This window comes from Nanorana parkeri, unplaced genomic scaffold (assembly GCF_000935625.1).
Source record: "Nanorana parkeri isolate BGI_ZX_2015 unplaced genomic scaffold, ASM93562v1 scaffold1286, whole genome shotgun sequence".
Lineage (NCBI taxonomy): Eukaryota > Metazoa > Chordata > Amphibia > Anura > Dicroglossidae > Nanorana > Nanorana parkeri.
In genome coordinates, this window is record NW_017307554.1 from 385,987 (window position 1) to 399,957 (window position 13,971).

At 44.1% G+C, this 13,971-nt stretch overlaps 2 protein-coding genes across 3 annotated transcripts in view; both read right to left on the bottom strand.

Moving 5' to 3' along the window:
* The window catches only part of LOC108797496 (phosphatidylethanolamine-binding protein 1-like), a 17,339-nt gene extending 15,817 nt beyond the window's left edge, over window positions 1–1,522 (bottom strand). For both annotated transcript variants that reach the window (XR_001941892.1, XM_018569097.1), the window contains exon 1: window positions 1,310–1,522. Coding sequence is in view for 1 of the 2 variants with exons in the window: in XM_018569097.1 (XP_018424599.1) it covers window positions 1,310–1,444 (135 nt within the window). In the remaining variant the exon portion in view is untranslated. The remainder of the gene's footprint in view (window positions 1–1,309) is intronic.
* An 8,410-nt stretch (window positions 1,523–9,932) lies between these two features.
* The window catches only part of LOC108797493 (phosphatidylethanolamine-binding protein 1-like), a 13,410-nt gene continuing 9,371 nt past the window's right edge, over window positions 9,933–13,971 (bottom strand). Inside the window, exons 4-5 of the mRNA XM_018569093.1 lie at window positions 13,291–13,391; window positions 9,933–10,150 (exon numbers count right to left, since the gene is read on the bottom strand). Of these exons, the coding sequence (XP_018424595.1) occupies window positions 9,933–10,150; window positions 13,291–13,391 (319 nt within the window). The remainder of the gene's footprint in view (window positions 10,151–13,290; window positions 13,392–13,971) is intronic.

Consider the following 13,971-nt stretch of genomic DNA (forward strand, 5'->3'; position numbering starts at 1 on the left):
CAAAAGTAACGGGTGCTGGTAATGACTGCGGATGGCGCTGCTCACAACAGAACAACAATACAGATGTCTCCAGCACACCGGCACCAAGATCCCATGTTACTGCAAAATCCATTTGATTGGTAGTTGTCATGCCTAAGACAAGCGCTTTCTGGGCCGGGTCCCCTTCATCAGGCTCAGAAATTACATTCTATTATGTCCATATAAAAGTTGTGGCCCTTTTATGTAATGCTATTTCTGAGCCTGATGAAGGGGACCCGGCCCAGCCCAGAAAGCACTTGTCGTTTGAATGACATCAATAAAATGGATTTGCAGTAACATGGGATCTTGGTGCCGGTGGTGCTGGTGCCGGTTTTGGAGTTCAGATATGTACTATGGCACATAAAAGATGCTCCCACAAAAGATGTCACAGGTTACTTGTGGCATTTTTTATGGGGGCACGTTTTATGGTACCACGGAGGAAATAGAGGAGGGAGGGAGAGTCGAGGAACAGGAGACAGCGCCACCTGGCGTCCGCCGCAAGAAATGAAGGTATAATGCGGCATTGTAATGTTTGAATCATGTGCCCGGGCGGGAGGTGGCCACAGACCCGGGCACGTGATTCCAAACCCGGGTTGTACGGGTGAAACCCGTACGGGTGGCAACCCTAGGTGCGCACTATTCTTATACACAAGGGTCATCAGTAATACGGGGTGCGCACTATTCTTATACACAAGGGTCATCAGTAATATGTGGTGCGCACTATTCTTATACACAAGGGTCATCAGTAATATGGGGTGCGCACTATTCTTATACACAAGGGTCATCAGTAATATGGGGTGTGCACTATCCATATACACAAGGGTCATCCGTAATAGAGGCTGTGAACTATCCATATACATAAGGGTCATGCGTAATAGAGGCTGTGCACTCTCCATATACACAAGGGTCATGCGTAATAGAGGCTGTGCACTCTCCATATACACAAGGGTCATCCGTAATAGAGGCTCTGCACTCTCCATATACACAAGGGTCATCCGTAATAGAGGCTCTGCACTCTCCATATACACAAGGGTCATCAGTAATATGGGGTGTGCATGTCTCATGTATGTATTAGAACCGTGCACAGACAGTATGTGGAGCGTACATCCCCCCCGAGGTCTAGTATAGTACATAGATGTATAGCACGAGTCCCCCGCCATGTGCCCTCTCTACAGTGGAAGGCGGGACACACACTACAGTAGTACTAATGTGCCATAGCGGTGGGAGTGGCAGGGAGCCGTCCACGCTGCAGCTCACACACTTCCAGTGACCAGGCCTGCACCAGCACTACCTGCGTGGGGGTGAGCACATGGCCCAGCTCCTCTATGACCAGCGACCCGTAGCTGACACTAAGCGGCTGCAGCGGCTTTTCGTCCACCTCGTCCAGGGCCAGAGCCCCGCACCACTGGGACACGTCCACCGGCATCCTGCTCTGCTATGCTAGTATGCTGCGCCACTGTTACTAAGCCCAGCAACACAAGAACGGGGCGGGGCCGCGCACGCACGCCTACGCCTGACGCGCGGCCAATAGCAGAAATGGGCGTGCACCGGCGCTGTGGTTCTATTGGCGGACGGAGATCACCCGTGTGATGGTCCAGTCCCCCCGCAGCCTGCGGAGAGTGACGGCTGGAGAAGGTGTTTCACATGTTCAGCCAGACACCATTAGTGTTGTTATTGCCGAGTGGGAGTGGGCTGTGCGGGCTCAGGAGATGCATGGCAAATCAATGGTTGTGTTCTGCAGAGGGGCTGCACCGTGCCCACAGCACAAAGCACATCACTAACCACTATCATTCCCCGATCACTGTCCTTAGGAACACCGTGTAACCCAACAATAGTCCTTCTGAAATGTCATGCTGATCCTCTGGCTTCAGCGTTTTCAGTCTCTGATCTTGAGCTAGTCTGCATGTAAAATGATTATTATTATACAGGATTTATATAGCGCCAACAGTTTGCGCAGCGCTTTACAACATATGGGGAGACAGTGCCATTACAATACAAAAGGATTAGAAGGACACTTGCTGGTGAGAGCTTACGCTTTAGTGTGCAATCTTCCAGATCAATGATAGCCGGGGTCAGCATATGAGCCAGTTGACTAGCATTTTCAGGAGATCAGCAATGTTCTGTTTGCACTTCTTTGAGTGTTCTGTTACATTCATTATGAATGGGCTGTCAACGCGCCACAACAGACCAATCGGCATATATGCTCATTTTGTTTCAGTGCAGTGTGTCATCGTGCGGTAAGTGTGTTGTGGTGCTCCGTTGTGCATTGGCTACTACTGTACAGCGCGGTGGGATGTTATTTACTATGAATGGCACTGAAACGCACTGCACATTGATTAATGCACTGTGCATTAACACACGTTCTAGTAGCTGTTATTGTAATGCCTAGATCTGAATGGTCCCTTAGGCTGGGCTCATGATTCTGTGTTGTGGTAACATGCAGCAATGTGTGTTGTGGTGCAATGCAGCACTAAAACTGTGCACACACCTGCAAGGCAGTCTATTCAAATAAAAGGCTGCCTTAACCTAACGCATGCTTGTCTGGATCTGACCTATGTGACCATACAGGAATACACACAGGGCAATTCTAAAATTTAAAGAGTTGGTGACTCCCCCTTACTGGTTTTGCATGGCGTCATCCATTGCTGTCAGTACAGACACCATCCAGCTACACAATGCAGCCCAGAACTATATTGGAGTTCTGACTTCACTTGCTGCATGCTCGTTCTGGATTAGTGACCCAACACAATAAAGCCAGAAACAGCCAGACATCTAGCATTTTCAGGAGGAGCTCAGCACCAGCATCCTTCATAATCTGTCCATAATAACTCAGTACTTCCCTCTCCCTTCACCTCTCTACTACTTTGTGGGATTTATTCTACACCCCAAATTCAAAAAAAGTTGGGACGCTGTGTAAAATCTCCATATAAACAGAATGCAATGATTTGCAAACCATATAACCCCATATTTTATTCACAATAGAAAACATATCAAGTGTTTAAACTGAGAAAATGGACCATTTTAGGAAAATAATAAGGTCATTTTGAAATTGATGGCAGCAACACGTCTCTGTTTTCCACGATGTACCATCCCCTCTTCTATTACAAAACACTCTGTAAATGTCTGGGAAGTTTTGGGAGAGGAATGTTGCCCCATTCTTGCCTGATATAGGATTCTAACTGCTCAACAGTCCTGGGTCTTCTTTGTCGTATTTTACATTTTAAGATATGCCAAATATTTTCAGTAGTGAAAGGTCTGGACTGCAGACAGGCCAGTTAAGCATCCAGACTCTTCTACTACTGTATGAGGTTTAGCATTGTCCTGCTGAAATATGTAAGGCCTTCCCTGAAAAAGACGTCTGGTTGGGAGCCTATGCTGCTCTAAAACCTGAATATATCTTTCAGCATTGATGGTGCCTTTCCAGATGTGTAAGCTGCCCTTTCCACACGCACTAATGCACCCCCATACCATCAGAGATGCAGGCTTAACTGAGCGCTGACAACAAGCCGGAAGGTCCCTCTCCTCTTTAGTCCAGAGAATGAGATGCCCATGGTCACCAAAAAGGATGTCAAATTTTTATTTGTCTGACCACGGAACAGTTTTTACACTTTGCGACAGACCATTTTAAATGAGCTTTGGCCCAGATTAGATGGCGGCGTTTCTGGATCATGTTCAGATATGGCTTCCTCCGTGCATGATTGAGCTTTAACTGGCATTTTTGGATGGCATAACGAACTGTGTTCACAGACAGTGATTTTTGGAAGTATTCCTGAGTCCATGCAGTGATGTCCATCACACAATCATGCCTGTTTTTAATGCAGTGGCGTCCAAGGGCCTCAAGATCACAGACATCTAATATAGATGATGATATATTTAAAGTCTTTGCAATTTTACGTTGAGGAACATTATTCCGAAATTGTTGGACGCAGCTTTTCACAGATTGGTGAGCCTCTGCCCATCTTTACTTCTGAGACACTCTGACTCTCTAAAGCTGGCCATACACTTTACAACCATCGCAAGACTTTTGTCTTGCGATGATTGTAAGCTAATTAAAAGCTCGTACAATCTGCCCATCTTGGACAGGCAGATCGTACTTGCGATCTTAGCAAGCCCGCCCCGCTGAGTGGCAGGCTTCCGATGACTGCAATGCTGAGCGGGCAGTGTGCGCTTGCGCACACCGGCCAGTTCGGCATTTGTCTCCCGAGAACGCCACTAACCTGGCAAAAATCGTACGATTCTCGGTACGTTTTCAAGCCTGCTCGGGAGACAAAAGACGTGCGACCGTACAGTAGAAACGGTCGCACGCCTTCCATACACCTGCCGATTATCGTACGATCGTGGGATTTCCCGCGATTATTGTACGATAATCGGCAGGTGTATGGGCACCTTAAGATGCCCAATCATGTTACTGACCTGTTAACAATTAACCCAATTAGCTGCAAAATCTTCTTCCAGCTCTTCCTTGTTAGTACCACTTACTTTGCCACCTTTTTTTTGCCCTGTCCCAACTTTTTTGAGAAGTGTTGTTGAAATCAATTTCAAAATGACCTTTTTTTTTCTTAAAATGGCCCATTTTCTCAGTTTAACCTCCCTGGCGGTCTGATTATCTCAGTATTTTTTCATTTTTTTTTCCTATTTTTTACTTTTGAATTTCCCGCCAGTTTAGCCCCCCTGCGACACCGGCGCTCACAGGGAAGGAACCCGGAAGACGGATGCCAGCATCGGCCGGAGGACACAGCGGGGCTTGTAGGGACAAGGTAAGTGACGCTACAGTGTAATCCTGAGTGTGGCTCGGGGTTACCGCTTTTGGTACTCAAAATTAACCCCGAGCCACACTCGGGACTACCACCAGGAAAGGTTAAACACTTGATATGTTTTCTATTGTGAATAAAATATTGGTTTATGAGATTTGCAGATCACTGCATTATGTTTTTATGTAGATTTTGCACAGCGTCCCAACTTTTTGGGAAATAGGGTTGTAGTTTACCAATTTGATCAGGACCATTCACATTATTCCACTGTGGTGACACCCAATACAACATATAGGAAAGGGTTAAAAACATTTTATTGATGTGTCCCCTTTTATCCTGGTGACACCTTAACAATCGGCTGCTGACATTTTGACCCTGGCCCTGATAAAGTGCAGTGTTTAGATTTAACCCTTACTCTGCCAGAGGCAGTTGAACCCATGCAACATAACTTCCTGCATATTTTCCCCGCACGTCCTACATATACTAACATACAGCATTCAACTTCTATAAGAGGCTGTACACAGCACCTGTAACTCCTTCATGGGGAAAATACACAGGGGGTTACACTGTACAGGTTCAGCTGGCCGTGTTCAAGGTTGTGCACCTGCGCGCATGCTTGCGTTTTACACAAGTCCGTTATATACCAGCACACAGCCATTGACTTCTATGAGAGACTGTACCTGTGACGCCCTGGTTCAGCCGCCTGTGTGCATGAGCCCTACAGCTGTACCCTAATTAGATACAAAACACCAATTCGCAATTATCCTGTATATACATTAAAACAATTCAAATTCTTTCTAAATGCAGCTAGTTTAAGTATCTGAATTTGCCTTTGTATTGGTTTCTTGCAATTTCCCGTACAGCAGCGCTCAGACTGGGAGAGTGAGGGGCAGCACTGAAAGCCTATCAGGTGTGCTGCATCCAAATATACTGACAAGGAACATGCTAGTAGAAGGAGAGAGCAGAGTGGGCAAAAGGGTAAACTACTACTTCTCTGGGCCCGTTCACGCCATAGTGTTGTCTACATGATTTAGGCCTGCAGGGTGGAACAGAGAGAGAGTAGGAGACGCGGGCCACCAAAAAGGTGAGCATAATATTTCTTGTATTGCAGGCAACTGGTTTTAGGATTATGTTGAGACTTGACAGAGTTGCTTTAAAATAAGTAAATATGCATTCTGCGAACTCCCAGGTCACCCCTACCATACATGAATGGGTGACAGAAATGGTGTTATAAAGGTGTTATAAAATGAGAATAGAACAAATAACAGCACATGGAATATACAGTAGCAGTACAATATGTGCCATTGGACCCATTTGACCTCTCTTACCCATGCCTCCTGCCCTGTCACTGGTCTCTTGGACTGCTGTGTGATGGATCTTCTTCTTCTGCTCTTTCCTTTCTATTACCTTGTACCTGTTTTTTTAAACACTGCCCCGTTTCCCTCAGCCCTCCTTGAGTCCCAATGGAGCAACCTTCGGATATTGGCTCCTCTGACTGACTTGTTATCAGTTATGGGACGCTAAACAATTTTTTGAAAGCAGAATTTATGAAACATTTTTCAAACAAGTAGAAACCACAAACATAATGACAAGTCAATGGCAACCCCATAGAGCTGGCCGATAAAACATGACATAAAGGTATGTGTAGGTTATCAGTAGGTAATAGAGTCAATTGTAAAAGTCGAACAATAAAGTGCTTAGACTAGATAATGAAACAACATAATATCAGAAAACACAAGAAGAAGAGAAAAGAGGGAAAGAGGCAAAGCAGGATGCTGAACAATTTTGATAGTCATACCACACAGTCCTCCCATGTATATGTGTATGGATGTGCTGTACTGTTACCTTTGTATCTTCCTACTTCTGTGTTTTTGTATTTGAAAATCTGCAATAATCCTTTATAATTTAAAAACAAAATAAGTAAATATGTTTTAAAAGTAAAAATATATGTTCAAAAAATATAGCTCGTTAGACCTGTACATCTCAGTTTGGAGGTGTCTGGGTTTTTTTTTTAGAATAGACAAAAGTCTATGGAATCTTATTAGGATGTAGTACCCATCATGGTAGGTAGTGCTATGTACTTTGATATTTAGACTGCACTCCTTCAGCAGTAAAACATTTCATTCTGCAAATAGGATTATAAGAATCAAAACGTAACCACACGGAGTAACCAAAGATACATACCAAACAAGAAACCAGCTTAATACAAACATTCGACTGAAAAAACAGGAAGATCCTGTTATGTGTTCTTGTATTATTGTGAATACCGTATATACTCGAGTATAAGCCATCCCGAATATAAGCCGAGGTACCTAATTTGACCAAAAAAAACCTGGGAAAAAGTATTGACCCGAATATAAGCCGAGGGTGGGAAATGAGGCAGCTACTGGTAGATAGATACCAATAAAATTACATGAATATTTATTTAGGAAGGGTTTTTTTGTACAGCTTTTTTTATTCATAGTATATAGTACTATTTATTATGGGACTGAAAAATGTTTTTTATAATAAATGCTACACATAAGCACACATCATTTCTTGCAAAGGTCATATTTCTAAGTGGAAAAGGGGATCCTGACCTGATCCCCTCCTTTAATAAGGTACATTCAAACAATGGCTCACAAGCTGTTGTGGAACAAAAGATTCCCATATAGGGATATAGGTTCTACATCTGTTGTTACATCTGTTGTATGTGCTCTGGTGGCTACAGGGTAACAGTTTTTCTTAAATGGGCTGAGCATGCAGAAAAAATTGTAAAAGCTCCACTCCAGCACAAAAACATTCATTCAAATATATTATTTCATAGCCACAAAGCACATATATTCAATGTGTATGCACCAAATGCCTTTAAAAACCTAGATACAGTATAACCTTTGAAAACTAGTGGTGACACCATTTTTGTGCTGTACATAGCCTGTGCAGAGACCCAGCAGGCCCACCCACTACAGACTGACTGCAGAAAACTACAGGAGGGGCAGATACAAGACCAGTTACCCTGTACAAGGAGAGAGAGCAATACTGATTGGTCTTTGTTACAGGAAGCTCCTGCACAGTGGGTAGGTTTTAAGGCCCTTTCACACAGGCGCAGGGCCGGTGAAGGTGTATTTTTGCGCCTGTTGCCACACGTGGTGCCTCTTGTAGTCGTCACTGGGCAGGATCACTGCATCGGGTCTCGGTGCTCAGCTTGTGGGAGGCGCTCACAATTCTTCCCTGCTAACATGAATAGGTTAAATCATGATCCATAGTACATATAAGCACACACGTCCAGTACACTGCAGTAATAGAGTTACAATTATCCCCTGCTAACATGAATAGGTTAAATGATCTGTAGTACAACTACATATTATGTACTATTATGTACTATGGATCTATGGGCACTGGTACTATTGAGGGACCCAGGGCCGCAGATGGTGTTATGCTCCGCTCAGGGCCCCATTCTGGAGCGGAGTGTGGGGGGAGAGGACTCTGAAGGTACCTTGGCACTGGCATAGACCACTTAGGAAGAAAGTACCCAGAGCAGAGCCTTCTATATAGGACTGGAAAGAGGATAGCAACTTGCACCCTGGGCACTGACAGTGAGTTATCTGTTCTCACATGGGCAGTCTACCTGCCTGTGCCAGGCAACACTAGGTCTGGGGCAGCTTGCAGCCCTAAATGTGCCCAGGCACCAGCTTGCCATTGTAGCGTCCCCAGCAGCAGCAGGGTGTCAAGCTGCTACTGGCACAGTGACAAATCAGAACTGTGTATTAAAGGCTGATGTGTTATTATAATGGAAGCAGAGAGTGGTCTTGTACTGATCATATGTATTCCTGCAAGACATCTTAGTTCCTCTTGGCCCATCTCACAACTGGCGGCTAGGTGATTTAGTTATGGCTAAAGATTTCTTCCATTAAAGTACACCTAAACCCAAAATCATAATGCAATATAATGCAGATTACCAGACCCACTGGGAGAACTACCAGGGTCGCAGCGGTCGTATATCTGACCAGGCTCAGGTCCAGGCGTTCTGCCACATGGGGGGGCTGGAAAGAAGGAAGAGGGCCCTAGTAACTAGTAACAAAGCCAACTTTGCAGGTTAACGGGCCCCCCTTCCTTCAGTCTAGAGCCCTCCATCCTTTAGACTGTGCCTCACTTTATCTGAGCTCAGTATGAAGGAGGTTCTGATGCGGCAGGCAGTGAATTTTATTTTATTGTATATATAAAAAAAAAAGAAATTATGTTTTTTTTATGGGGGTGGTGGATGGGGCGCTTCATGGTTTCTTGCACTGGGGCCCTGAGGTTTCTAGTTACACCTCTGGCGGGCACCATGTTATTAATCATTGAGCCGGTGGAGAGATCACAAAGATCTCTCTGTGACCGGCTCAGCGATACAAACACTTGCCACTTACATTCGTTACATAACAGCCGCAGTCCTCAGTGCATTGGAAGCTGCAAAGGAGCATGGCTGTGGCTTCCCATCCAATCAGGAAGCCGGGCGTGTGGTCACATAACCACCTGCCAGTCTCCCTGCATCATTACTGCACCCCTGTTTGAATAGGTAAGGGACAGTTGAAGAGATGGGAATCCGGGATACCTCAGGTCTGTGTATGTATGTATGTATGTATGTATGTATGTATGTATGCGTACATACATACATATACAAATACACACAATATATATACTCATGTGTGTTTGCACTTTTATGTGCACACCCCAATGCAATAAGCTGCACACACCTATGGATATGCCTCTGGGGGTGACCCATCACAGCACCAAGGCTACTATACAAATCTGGTCTCTGAGAACTGCAACTTCCATCCAAAATGTCTCCCACTGTATTGTGTTTTGTGACAGGTTCTCTTTATACCTTAACTTTTACATCCATTTGTTTTCTTCTGAGGCAAGACAGAGGCAGAATGGAACATTTTAGCACACATATATGCAGAAATACCAGCAATGAAATATTTTTGGAAGACTTTTCTGTTTATTTGTAGCAACCACACAGTATATGCAAAAATGGTATAACCTTAGAATTCCTGGGTGACAATCCAACACATCAGTGATAAGCCCCTAAATTGTGTATTTATAGTATGAAATAAACTATATCAAACAAAGCTGTCAGATTTATCTTCACTGTTCTGGACCTCTTGACCTGGGACTGAATTGTAGAGGAATCCTTTGCTTCTACATCACTCCTAGTTGACTGTAGATTGCAGGAACAGATTCATCCCACTCAGCTAGGAAACATGTGCCAGCAACAGGACGTCCAAGTTTGTATTTATGGCGGAACTTTTGTGCCTTAAATTTTTCTCGCTTTTCAGCAGAGGTGTCACCCAGAATTGGTTCATCACATTTTAGTGGCCCGTGCTGTTTGTAGACAAGCACTGTGTACCTGTGTAGACCTGTATTGGATATCAAGAGACAAAATAATCTGAAGATTCGTTGTTGTTAGAATGAAAATCTCATCAATAAGAAGTATACAATCCCCACACACACATACACAGGGGTCTATGTATATAAAACATTGTCATAGCTTATTTATCCAGCAAAACTGAAGCTATATTCAGTCTGTGCAAGATAACCATCTGTTGTGAGAATGGGGCAAACATGAATGATATTGGTGTATTTTCTCTTTTGATCAAATGTTCTTCAATAGGTTCACTCATAAAGAACAATGAATCAGAAGAATACCACATCATGGCTACTACATGAAGCTGTGCTTGCAGCACGTTAAAGGGATGAAATATGAGGAAATGTGCATGTAGGGCAGAGATATAATGCACAAAAAAGGTTTTTTTTAAATATATATTTTTTTTAAATATATTTTGAACAGACACACACTTTTAAATCTTCAATTGGTTTCCTCTGTGTATTTGACAATACTAAATGTGCTGTATTTTGCAGATTAACACACCACAATGTACACAAAAAAGCCCCTGCACCATTTTTGTAAAGCAGTGCACTGCAAAAAAGACCATGCACACAGGGCCGGATTCACTCTCCCTGCCGCCCCAAGACCAGATTCCACAATAACTTTATTGCTATCACACACGAGCTAACAACACCTGTGTGATAGCATTTGGAGGTGAGAGGTTCTCTTTATTGACCCTGTCACCTCCACGATGAGAGTTCTAGCCCAGCACTGTGCTGGAACTCCTGTGACAGGTGAGAGAGGAAGAGCACAGCTCTCCCCTCTCGCTGTATACACGGAGCGGCAGGGTTACTTTTAACCCTGCCGTTTTGCTCACCACAATGGTGTGAGAGTGAGAGACTCAGCGGCGAAGCGAGGAGAGAGGTAGGTGTGGGGGGAGGGACGCGTTAATGAACAAGCGGCTTCACACTACATTTAGCCTTGCTTTCCCAAAGCAGGGCTAAATGTAGAAAATAACTTGCCGCCCGGCACCCGGAACTGCATGTTCCAGGCGTCGGAAGATTCAACATTGCTGCCGCCCCTCAGCTCCCTGCCGCCCCGAGGCCTGGCCTCGGTGGCCTTGTGGGGAATCCGGGCCTGGATGCACATGCTGTAGCACAAGTGCATTGCCATGTGTGTTGACATGCAGGGCCATCCCTATATTGAGGCAGTTGCCTCAGGTGGCATCTCATTGAGCCACTTGGGGGGGGGGCAGGGTTCTGTGTGTAAATATTCTAAAAAACCTTGTCTGTATATACAACACAGCATGTACAGAAGGGAGGCAGAGTGATTGCACACTGAGTGCCTGCTCTCTTTAGTGGCTGTTTGACAAATTTGACACACCAATGTAGGAATATGAGTGTGTAAAAATGTGGAAGTCACATAATAATTCCTTTAAGGTACAAGCTGCAATAATAAGCCAAAATATATGCTCTTTAAAAGTACAGTATATTTTCCTTTAGTTTTATTATTAGGTTAAATCTCAACTCCAGGCAAACAGCTAAAACACAGATAAATACAGATAAGAGAGGGGACCTGATCTTTGTCTGCTGCAGTTTCACTTTAACTTACAGGACGCCTCCTCACCCTCGCTCTGGACTGGACAGTGAAAGGAGGAGCAGCACATTGTTGAGCTTTCTCTGTTACTCGGCTCTCTTCTCCTATCTCTATGATCTTTGTACTGCCGAAAAGCCGATTAGCTGAATGCTTCTCTCTCCTACCCTCTAAGCTTTGCTGCAAAAGGACTGCAAGAGGCTGATTTCAAGTCAAATTCAGTTCACTACATTGATTGTATTAAAAAGAAATATCATGTAATAATAGAATGCAATTAAAGGTGCCATAAATAAAAAGGTCTGCCCTATATACTTCAATATTACTTATATGGTTCAGAAGCATATATATTGCTACTGGAGTCCACTAAATAATACATAATACGAGCAGCAATACTTAAAGGGTTCACAATACACAGGATTTATATTTCTTCTGCTTAGTCCTCATGCACACTATGTATAGGGATTCCTGCGGCACAAACCTGTAGATTGTTGCAGCAGGAATCCCAGGTGGGTCTGTACAGATGTGGCCCCTGTGTACGTTCAAGCAAATAGGCTGACAACAGTCACATCTGTCCATGGCTGGCCACATGTAATCATATATGGAACGATTACCTGCAGAACAGGATATTTGCTTGTCCATAGATGCAATCTGTCTGAATCCATGAACAAGTATCTATCCCGATCTGCAGGAAATCGTTCCATGTATGATTACATGTGGCCAGCCATGGACAGATGTGACTGTTATCAACTTATCATTCATATAAATGGGCACAGCAGCTGCATCTGTACAGACCCACCTGGGATTCCTGCCGCAAAAATTCACAGGTCCCTTCCACAGGAATCCCCAGACACACATAATAAACTTTGTGTACATTAGAGGTGCATCGAAATAGAATCTTCAGACCGAAAACGAAACTAAAACATTTGTCAGACCGAAACCGAATTTTTTTTTCTAACTTTTTAAAAATAATTTTACAAATATTTAACTTTTTTTTTTAGTTTTACTGTCAGGGGCTCTGAGGAAATATCAGGGGTCTAAACAGATTAAATAGAATGTTATAGAGTGTATAACATTCATATAGAGTGTTCCTGTCCATTCATAACATGTGGATATAGTATGAGTTACTATGTCCACAAACAGGAATGAACAGGAAGTGATGTCATTCATAATTGGGGACACAGTAAACATACTATGTCCTCATTTATTTACAAGCACTCAGCGATCACCTGATCACTGAGCGCTTATACTCCGCTCTCCATCCTCACCCACTGTCACAGAAGGCTGAGCTGGTGGTGCGGGGAGGAGAGCTACGCCTCCTGTAACATGGCTGACAGATGACTCCTCCCCCACACAGCCGACTCAGCCTCCTGTGACAGCTGTCTCCTCCCCACACTGCTCTCCATTCTGATCTGCCTGTCACAGGAGGCAGAGTAGGGTGGTGTGGGAGGAGAGCTCGGCCCCCTGTGACAGACTGCTGACAGCACTCTCTCCCCAGAAACAAGTAACATTTAACACTGGCATTGGAGTCTCAGCTTGAAGAAATGCATTTCATAATGTCATGTATGAGATGAAACTAACCTGTATCTTTGCCAGGTGCAGAGCCCACGTACTTGGTGAGTGTACAGCCACTGTTAAGGTCATTTCCTTTCATGTTTACGATTATACAGTGATGCCATTCCCTTGTAAGGAAAAAAGTCAGTTCAATAAGTCTGGAAAAATTCTGGAAGAAAGTTGGGTATATCTAAGAAACATAACATTTTTTTGTTTGTTTTTTTTAGTCAGATACTTTTTATTTTTAAATATTTTCCTCCAACAAACATGACATAGGGTTTTTTTTAGTTATGCTTCTGTATCATTTGATGACTATGAAGGTTTTAATGAAGACTGTGTGTAAATACCAGCCTTATAGAGACTCGATCACTTAGCAAAAGAGCTGCTAACAGGTATAAAGTGCAGACATCAACCTGCTGCAGATCTCAGTCCATTCTGCTATGCCCCAATGCTGGGATAACCTTAAAGGAGGCGTATGGGAGAGTAAAATTTACTTTTCCGAATACATACAGCCGGAATAGGACACTGCAACTGACACACGCCGGCTCTATAGATCAAGAAATTAATGATCATGTGACTGCTGATCGCTCAGCTCAATCTTCTCTCTGCAGAAAGAAATGAATCCACAGGGGTCCCCCCTCCCCTCTCTGCTCCTTCAGCACTCATTGGAGGGACAGACAGGGGAGGGGGGGGGGGGGGGGGACAGCG